We start from the raw sequence: 10,000 nt of genomic DNA on the forward strand, positions 1-10,000 counted from the left end.
AAGCAGCCGACATCAGGTTTTTTATCCTGGCGGCCGTTTGTCGCCGTAACTAGCTTTCGGGATGCTGCAGAGTAAATGAGAACGACAGAGAGCGAGCTGGAGAGAATCAAATGTTGATCAAGGCAGCTTCACTCTAGTGTTCACAACCTCTGGTGGATGGGCTCATGCAAGATGTTTTTACGCCAGACTGAGGAGACTTCCGAACAGAAGCAAGGTTCAGTTTCTGTTACAGCCTGATGAGATGTCATCCTTTTCTCTCTGGTCGGCTTTGCTCTGCCTCAGGGGAACGAGAGCTTGCCCCTACTCCGACAACTGCTGCAGATATTGACTATGAGGCTACAGTCACCGAATGCCGCAGATCTGCGGCTCAACTAATTTAACACAGATAGGATAGCTTCTTATTATAGGATATTTAATATGGTAAATAAATGGCGGCAAGGTGTGGCTATTGGGGGCTTGAGGCTGTTTAAAAAAAAAAAAAAAAAATAGTAGTAGTAGAAGTAGTACCAGTAATAGTAGTAGTAGCACCAAACAACTCTAGTATAATGGACTTGCCAAATCCATTTAGTGACTTATTTAAAACAATTAAAATTTTACAGAGGCTTTAGTGAGGTAACAGAGAGACAGGTGACAACACAACAAATCCAATTGTGCCTTTGTTTACCAGGACCAGCATACGAGTCCATCACCCCCTCCTCCTCCACCTCTCCTCTCCTGTGGCAAACCAACGCCTGCACGAGCGATGATCAGTGCCTGGCTGTATTTTAGATGGTGTTGTGAGCATTACTGCAGGTTATGTTAATGAGTGTTTGTAGTTCAGGTGAGATTCGTTGCTGTGTTGCATTTTTACATGTATTGCTGTTTTGATTGCTGTGTTAGCTGTGTTTGACGGTGTGTTAGTTATGCTGCGTCTCGCTTCACACCTCCAGCTGTGTTCATCGCTGCGTTAGCTGTGCTTTTAGCGGAGGCGGATGTAATCAACGCTGGGAATTGCAGCGACTAATGCTGCAGTTGCATAAGCTATTTCCATTTGGCGAGCATCAAGGAGCTGCCTTGCCTGGTGGGGGCTGATTGCTGTGGAGGGGGGTGGGGGGTGTGGGAAGGAGGAGGGGAAGTGGGAGGGGATGGTGGAGAGGAGGTGTGGGTAGGGGGGGGTGGGGAATGGAAATGAGGGGGGAATGGGAGGGTGGGGTGAGAGGAGGTGTGGGTAGGGGGGTGTGGGGGAATGGGAAATGAGGACTGGGGAATGGGGAGGTGGGTGGAGTGGGAGAGGAGGTTTGGGTGGGGGGGTGTGTGGAGGTGTGGAGGGGAGGAGGGTGATGGTGGGGAGAATTAAAAGGGGAGTTTGGGGTGGTGGGGGGGGGAGGGTGAAGGATGGGGCAGGAGAAAGTGTAGTGAAAGGAAAGAAGAATAGGGAGTAAGAAGACGGTAGGAGAGAGAGAGAGAGAGAGAGAGAGGAGAGAGAGAGAGAGAGAGAGAGAGAGAGAGAGAGAGAGAGAGAGAGAGAGAGAGAAGATATCCTAATATAACCAAACATGCAATCTTAATCTCCATCATCACTATTTCACCTAACCTACCCTAACCTACCCTAACCTACCCTAACTCTACCCTAACCTAACCTATTTCACTACCATCACTCCTACCCTATTTCCCAACCATCACCAGCAAATAGGCCTCAGGAGATGAAATATGCGATAAAATTGGTACTTAATCCGCCGAGGTCGTTAACTCGTCCTTAACGCTTACATTAACTGAAACCTATAGCCCCTAACGACAGATGACGTCACTAACCCGGTACATTCTAGGTCATCTGTAAGACTCATTAACTCAATAATAAATGGAGGAATTACGTCATTAAAGAGTGCATGGAAGAGCCCCTACCCTACCCTACCCACCCCACCCCACCCCACCCCACAGTACTCCCCCACCCCACCCCACTCACCCCACCAACCCCACCCCACAGCCCTCCCACCCCACCCAACCCTGACCTGCCTGCCTGCCTGCCTGCTTACTCATAGCACTGTATTGCCCCCGACCCCTATCAGTCCATATGGTTGGGTTCTCTGTGAGGTAAGGATAATCTATGGACCGTATTGTGTGTTTGAGGAGGAGGGAGAGGGGGGAGTTTGATGGATAGTTCCGTTGGTTTGATTATGGAAGTCGTGAACCGGATACTAACGTTGAAACTATAGTCATGTTGTCCTGAGGAAGAGAGTGGTTTCTCTCTCTCTCTTCCAGATAGTAGAGAGAGAAACTGATAATTTTCTACTAAGTGTACAAAGAGAGAGAGAGAGAGAGACAAAGAGAAAGAGAGAGAGAAAGAGAGAGAGAGAGAGAGAGAGAGAGAGAGAGAGAGAGAGAGAGAGAGAGAGAGAGAGACTAACAGTATACGGTGGTGGAGGTGTACGAGCTCCCGACAAGTGTACTGCATCCTGTCACAGACGCCTACACAGCACTCATAGACCTCTCACAGCAGCACAATATTGGTAGCATCAGGGTTCTAGCATTCAAAGCGTCGCAGCATCACACAGCCCCAGCACCACAGCTCCCAGCACGCAGCTCCAGCACCACAGCCCCAGCACCACAGCTCCCAGCACCGCAGCTCCCAGCACCACAGCCCCAGCACCACAGCCCCAGCACCGCAGCTCCCCAGCACCGCAGCTCCCAGCACCACAGCTCCCAGCACCGCGCTCCCAGCACCACAGCCGCCCACAGTCCCAGCACCGCAGCTCCCAGCACCGCAGCTCCCAGCACCACAGCCCAGCACTGCAGCTCCCAGAACCAGAGCTCCCAGCACCAGAGCTCCCAGCACCGCAGCTCCCAGCACCACAGCTCCCCAGCACCGCAGCTCACAGCACCACAGCTCCCCACACCGCAGTTCCCAGCACAGCTCCCAGCACCACAGCTCCCAGCACCACAGCTCCCAGCACCACAGCTCCCAGCACCGCAGCTCCCAGCACCACAGCTCCCAGCACCACAGCTCCCAGCACCACAGCTCCCAGCACCACAGCCCAGCACCACAGCTCCCAGCACCGCAGCTCCCAGCATCACAGCTCCCAGCACCACAGCTCCCAGCACCTCAGCCCCAGCACCACAGCTCCCAGCACCACAGCTCCCAGCACCGCAGCCCCAGCACCACAGCTCCCAGCACGCAGCCCAGCACCATAGCTCCCAGCACCGCAGCTCCCAGCACCGCAGCTCCCAGCACCACAGCCCCTGCACTGCAGCTCCCAGCACCACAGCTCCCAGCACCACAGCTCCCAGCACCGCAGCCCCAGCACCACAGCCCCACAGCAACTTCCAGCACCACAGCTCCCAGTACCACAGCTCCTGCCACCACAGCTCCCAGCACCGCAGGTCCCAGCACCACAGCTCCCTGCACCGCAGCTTCCAGCACCACGTTCCCAGCACCACAGCTCCCAGCACCACAGTTCCCAGCACCGCAGCTCCCAGCACCACAGCTCCCAGCACCGCAGCTTCCAGCACCACAGCTCCCAGCACCTCCAGCACCGCAGCCCAGCACCAGCTCCCACCACAGCTCCCAGCACCGCCGCTTCCAGCACCACAGCCCCAGCACCACAGCCCACAGCCCCAGCACCGCAGCTTCCAGCACCACAGCTCCCAGCACCGCAGCTCCCAGCACCACAGCTCCCAGCACCACAGCTTCCAGCACCACAGCTCCCAGCACCGCAGCTCCCAGCACCGCAGCCCCAGCACCACAGCTCCCAGCACCACAGCTTCCAGCACCACAGCTCCCAGCACCACAGCTCCCAGCACCGCAGCTCCCAGCACCGTGTCCCACTGCAGCTCCCAGCACCACAGCTCCCAGAGCACCGCAGCTCCGCCAGCCCCAGCAGCCGCAGCTTCCAGCACCACAGCTCCCAGCACCGCAGCTCCCAGCACCACAGCCCCAGCACCGCAGCCCTAGCACCGCAGCTTCCAGCACCACAGCTCCCAGCAGCCGCAGCTTCCAGCACCACAGCTCCCAGCACCGCAGCTCCCAGCACCGCAGCCCCAGCACCACAGCCCCAGCACCACAGCTCCCAGCACCACAGCTCCCAGCACCACACACACACACCAACACAGCAAAAAAATTATCAACACAGTGACGGCACCCCAGGCTCCTGCAGACACACACACACACACACACACACAGCAGGAGAAAGGTTGCCCCCATAGATTACATGCCTGTAACATATGTGGTCCCCACACCCCCTCCCCCACACCCTCCATCCCCAACCCCTGCCTCTCCTGAACACTACTCCTCCCTCCACCAACACTACTCCTCCCTCCACCAACACTACCTCCTCCCAACCCCTGCCTCCTCCCTCCCCAACACTACCTCCCTCCACCAACACTACCTCCTCCCAACCCCGCCCTCCCCTCCCCAACACTACCTCCTCCACCAACACCCTCCTCCCCAACACCCTCCCCACACACCCCTCATCCCTCCCCAACCCTGCCCTCCCCAACACTACCTCCTCCCAACACTACTCCTCCTCCCCAACCCTGCCCTCCTTCCCCAACACCCTCCCCACACCTCCTCCTCCTCCCAACCCCGCTCCTCCTCCCAACACTCACCTCCTCCCCACACCGCCCCCCACACCTCCTCCCTCCCAACACTACCTCCTCCCAACACTACCTCCAACACCCTCCCACATCCCTTCTCCCTCCCACGCCTCCCTCCCCACTACTCTCCTCTCACCAACCTCCTCCTCCCATCCCCTCTCCTCCTCCTCCCCAACACTCTCCTCCTTCCTCTTCCTCCCTCCTCCTTTCTTCCTTTTCTCTCCTCTTCCTCTCCTGTCCTCTGTTCTCTTGTCTTCCTTCCCCCTATTATTTCCTCCCTTTCTCGCCTCTTCCCCCTTCCCCTCCTCCTCCTCCCCCCACTCTTTCCTCCTCCTCCTTTCCTCTTCCTCCTCCCTCCCTTCTTTCCTTCCTTCTCTACTCTCTTCCTCTCCTCCTCTCCTCCTTCCTCTCCCTCGGCTCCCCTGACTTATACATATTAATTCCGGTCTTCCTTGTCTCGAACCCCTGAGAACACATCCCCTCACCCCTTAAACCCCCAGAGAAAAGGAGGAACTTGCAGACATCCTCCATTTCTTCATCCCCTTGGACACTCCTAAACCCCAGAGATTCCTAGAGAGGAGGCGGAGGCTCATAACACACACTCCATCCCCCTAAACCCCAGAGATTCCAGAGAGAAGGAGGAAACTTGTAGACACACCTTCCACCCTTCACACTCTTATACCCCCAGAGAGAGAAGGCTCACATGCTCTTCCATCCCCTTAAACCCCCAGAAGAAGACTCTAATCACCCCCCACCCCAGAGACTCCCAGACAGAAGGAAGGAGGTCACAACACACCTCCATCTCCCCAAATCCCCGAGAGAGAAGAAGACTGTTCACTCCCCACTTCCCCACTCCCCTCTCCCCTCTCCTTCCCCTCACCCCAGAGACTCCCAGAGAGAAGGAAGAGACTCACATGCACTATCATACCGCCCAACCCATCCACACAGAGAGAGAGACTTTGCTGCAAATCCAATTTAAAGTTTTTCTAAGGTCTTTTTTTTTGAATTCTGTCTTGAAATTTAATGTCTGCTGAGTTAGATAATGTCTTTGTAGACGCTAGAGGTGTGTGTGGGTGGGGTGGGGTGGTGATAGGATGATGGGGGGAAGAGAGACCATGTGGGTGGAAGTACTAGGGTGGATGGTTGTGAGATGGGTAGAAGTGGTGTATGAATGATTGGAGGGGTGTGGGTGGAGATGGATGAACGGGTAGGTGGTTAGGGGTTTGGGGAGAAAGTGAGTATGTGGGTGTAGAAAGTGGGTGGATGTGATTGGGAATATAAGCATGATGAGAGGGTGGGAGGGGTGTGGGGAATGAGAGGTGGAGGGTGGGTGAATGAGAGGGTGGGAGGTGGGGTGAGAGGGTGGAGGTGGGGGTGAATGAGAGGGGAGGTGTGTGGGGAATGAGGGTGGGGAGGGCGTGGGTGAATGAGGGGGAGGCGGTGAATGAGAGGGTGGGGTGTGAGGAATGGGAGGTGGAGGGCGTGGTGAATGAGAGGATGGGAGGAAGGATGTGTGGAAGGACGTCCAAAAAGTCTTATCCAAGCATCGTCCAACCATTTGAGCATGTAAGAGTTCTGAAGTTGGTCCTCCACGTCCAGAAGTCCAATACTATCCCATACGTCCAAAGTCCAATACTATCCTCCACGTCCAAAGTCCAATACTATCCCCACGTCCAAAGTCCAACACTACCCCACGTCCAAAGTCCAATACGTCCCCACGTCCAAAAGTCCAATACTATCCCCACGTCCAAAGTCCAATACTATCCCCACGTCCAAAGTCCAATACTATCCCACGTCCAAAAGTCCAATACTATCCCCACGTCCAAAGGTCCAATCACTATCCCCACGTCCAAAGTCCAATACTATCCCCACGTCCAAAGTCCAATACTATCCCCACTGGTATCCTTATTCTTCACGCCTTAAAAGTCCAATTTGTACATCAAGTCCAACAACACCTTTTCTCAACAGCTTTTGGAGATGGTGACGTTTCCGGTACGCCCCAAGTTGTCGCTGTTCAATAGATTTTTTATGGTAGAATTTGCGGCCGTCACCTCTGTGTATTATTAGGAGGAGAGGGGAGGGATAGAGAGGAGAGGGAGGAGGGAGAAGAGGAGAGGAGAAGGGCAGGAGGAGACGTGATTGAAAGAGGAGTGAGGAGGGAGAAAGGAAATGAGGAGGGAGATGGGAAGGAGGGGGAAGGATAGATGGAGGAGGAGGAAAGGGGAAGGGAGGAAAGGGAGAGAAACAAGAGGGGAGGAAGGGGAGAGGGGAGGGAGGAAGGAGAGAAGCAAGAAGGGGAAAGGAGAGAAGGAGAGGAGGGAAGGAGAGAAGCAAGAGGGGAAGGGAGAGAGGGAGGGAGAAAGGAGAGGAAACAAGAGGGGAAAGGGGGAGAGAGGGGAGGAGGAAAGGAGAGGAAGCAAGAGGGGGAAGGGGAGAGAAAGGAGGGGAGGAAGGAGAGGAAGCAAGAGGGAGGAGGGTAGGTGAAGAGTGAGGGAAAGGTAATAAGGAAGGAAAGGAGAGGTAATGAATGGGAGAGGAGAACTATATGAAAAATAAAAGAGGTGGAGAGAGAGAGGGAGGGAGAGAGAGGAGAGGAGAGAGGGAAAGGTTTGAAGGAGGAGAGGGGAGAGGAGAGGAGGGATTGTGGAAAGGTTGTGTAGAAGAAAAATTAAGAGAGAGAGAGAAAAGGAATAGAATAATGAAAGTGGAAGAAAAGGAAGGATGGAAATAGAAGAGAAGGAATACCAGTGTGTGTGTGTGTGTGTGTGTGTGTGTGTGTGTGTGTGTGTGTGTGTGTGTGTGTGTGTGTGTGTGTGTGTGTGTGTGTGTGTGTGGTGTGTACAACCCTAACACCACTAAAGGGCTTCTAGAGGACCAACTGTGACCCGTGTTAATGGTTCTAGTGTTGTGTCAACCAGCACGTCTGTCTCCTCCTGTCTGTCTGTCTGTCTGTCTGTCTGTCTGTCTGTCTGTCTCTTTCTGTCTATCTTAGTGTTTTTTTATCTGTCTTTCTTGTTTTATATATATTTTTTCTCTATGTAAAAACAAACTAACATGTGCACACACACACACACACACACACACACACACACACACACACACACACACACACACACACACACACACACACACACACACACACACACACACACACACACACACACACACACACACACACACACACACACACACACACACACACACACACACACACACACACACACACACACACACACACACACACACACACACACACACACACACACACACACAACAGAGCCAATTAGTTATTACCTGACTAATTAGCCCCATCAAAGACAGGTGCATTATTAGTAGTTTTTATATCGGTTCGAATTACAGGTAGGTGCTGAACTGTGGGGGAGGAGGGAGGGAGGGGGGGGCTGAGGAGAGAGGGGAGGGGAGGGAGGAGGGGGCTGAGGAGAGAGGGAGGGGGCTGAGGAGAGAGGAGCTGAGGAGAGAGGGAGGGAGGGGGCTGGAGGAGAGAGGGAGGTGGGGGTCTGAGGAGAGAGGGAGGGGGTCTGAGGAGAGAGGGAGGGGGTCTGAGGAGAGAGGAGGGAGGGAGGGAGGGGGCTGAGGAGAGAGGGAGGGAGGGGGGCTGAGGAGAGAGGGAGGAGGGGGGCTGGAGGAGAGAGGGAGGGAGGGGCTGAGAGAGAGGAGGGAGGGGGGCTGAGGAGAGAGGAGGGGGAGGGGGCTGAGGAGAGATGGGGAACTTGTGTGAGGTGTAATGGGGAAGGAGGGAGGGATGGAGGATCTAGTAGGGAAGGAGGGGCCTAAGGAGGGAGGGAGGGTATTGAGGAGGGGTGAAGGCATTAGGAAGGAGGAAGATAATGTGAGAGGGAGGGGGAAAAGGGAGAAAGTGAGATGGAGGGTAATTAAAGAGTAGAGAGAGAAAAGGGAGGAGGAGAGATGAGAATAAAGGAAACACAGACAGAGAGAGAGAGAGAGAGAGAGAGAGGGAGAGAGAGAGAGAGAGAGAGAGAGAGAGAGAGAGAGAGAGAGAGAGAGAGAGAGAGAGAGAGAGGAGAGATTTACCAGTTTTGAGATTATAAAAGGAATATGTCAACTCTACTGTAGTATTAAGACATATTAGCCGCCATTTTGGGTTATTTATGGTTTTACTGTGGGTCGTTAATTGTGGTGGTCGTTAATTAGGTCGTTACCGCTTAATTATGATAATGAAGGGATTAGTGAAAGTAGTGTGTGTGTGTGTGTGTGTGTGTGTGTGTGTGTGTGTGTGTGTGTTTGTGTGTGTGTGTGTGTGTGTGTGTGTGTGTGTGTGTGTGTGTGTGTGTGTGTGTGTGTGTGTGTGTGTGTGTCTGTTCAGTGCAATTTGTGCAAGGAAGACTTCAAAATCTTCACCGTCATCTCACCATCACTGCCGTCACCTAACCCTCCCTTCACTATCACCTCCCTCCACTTCACCTCATCCCTCACCATCACCTAAATCTCCCTCACCATCACCTCATCCGTTCACCACTCACCTAACCTCCCCACTATCACCTATCCTCCTCCATCACCTAACCCTTTCACTATCACCTAACCTTCCTCACCATTACCTACCCTCTACATCACCAACCTCTACCATCACCTAACCCTCTTCATATCACCTAACCCTTCCTCACATCACCTAACCTTCACTATCACCAACTCTCTCCTCACCATCACCTAACCCCTCTCTTCACTATCACCCAACCCTTCCTCACCATCACCCAACCTCCCCTCACTATCACCTAACTCTCTCCTCACCATCACCTAACCCCTCTCTTCACTATCACCTAACCCTTCCCTCACCATCACCTAACCCCTCCCTCACTATCACCCAACCCTCCTCACCATCACCTAACCTCTTCACTATCACCTAACCCTTCCCTCACCATCACCTAACCTCCCTCACTATCACCTAACTTCTCCCTACCATCACCTAACCCTCTCTTCACTATCACCCAACCCTTCCCTTTACCATCACTCTAACTTTCCTCACCATCACCTCATCCGTTCACCATCACCCCACCCTTCCCCTCACTCTTCACTCCCACCCTCTCACCTTCACCTCTACCTTCCCTTTCACCTTCACCACCTCCTCACTCATTCCCACTCCCTCCCTCACCTTCACTCTACCCTACCCCACTCCACCCCCTCTTCACTAAGGCCGTATGTCATCTATCGTTATACATTAAGTTATAAGCTACTTTACAAACATCTCTAAGTAAAGCTAGAGAGATGGGGAAGAAGGAATGGATGGGGAGGATAATGGGGAAATAAGAGGAGGTGGGGAGGAGGAATGGATGGGGAGGATAATGGGAGGAATAAGAGGAGTGGGGAGGAAGGAATGGATGGGGAGGATAATGGGAGGAATAAGGGAGGTGGGGAGGATGGAATGGATGGGGAGGATAATGGGGAGGGAATAAGA

The 10,000-nt window shown here is 53.8% G+C and overlaps 1 protein-coding gene across 1 annotated transcript in view; it reads left to right on the forward strand.

Annotated features, from left to right (window-relative positions):
- Nucleotides 1-4,305, forward strand: part of LOC121876574 (proteoglycan 4-like) — a gene marked incomplete at its 3' end in the record, with an annotated part of 26,328 nt that extends 22,023 nt beyond the window's left edge. The window contains exons 3-4 of the mRNA XM_042381776.1: nucleotides 2,505-4,061; nucleotides 4,249-4,305. Of these exons, the coding sequence (XP_042237710.1) occupies nucleotides 2,505-4,061; nucleotides 4,249-4,305 (1,614 nt within the window). The remainder of the gene's footprint in view (nucleotides 1-2,504; nucleotides 4,062-4,248) is intronic.
- Nucleotides 4,306-10,000: the final 5,695 nt, after the last annotated feature.

This window comes from Homarus americanus, unplaced genomic scaffold, assembly GCF_018991925.1.
Source record: "Homarus americanus isolate GMGI-L3 unplaced genomic scaffold, GMGI_Hamer_2.0 scaffold28, whole genome shotgun sequence".
NCBI lineage: Eukaryota > Metazoa > Arthropoda > Malacostraca > Decapoda > Nephropidae > Homarus > Homarus americanus.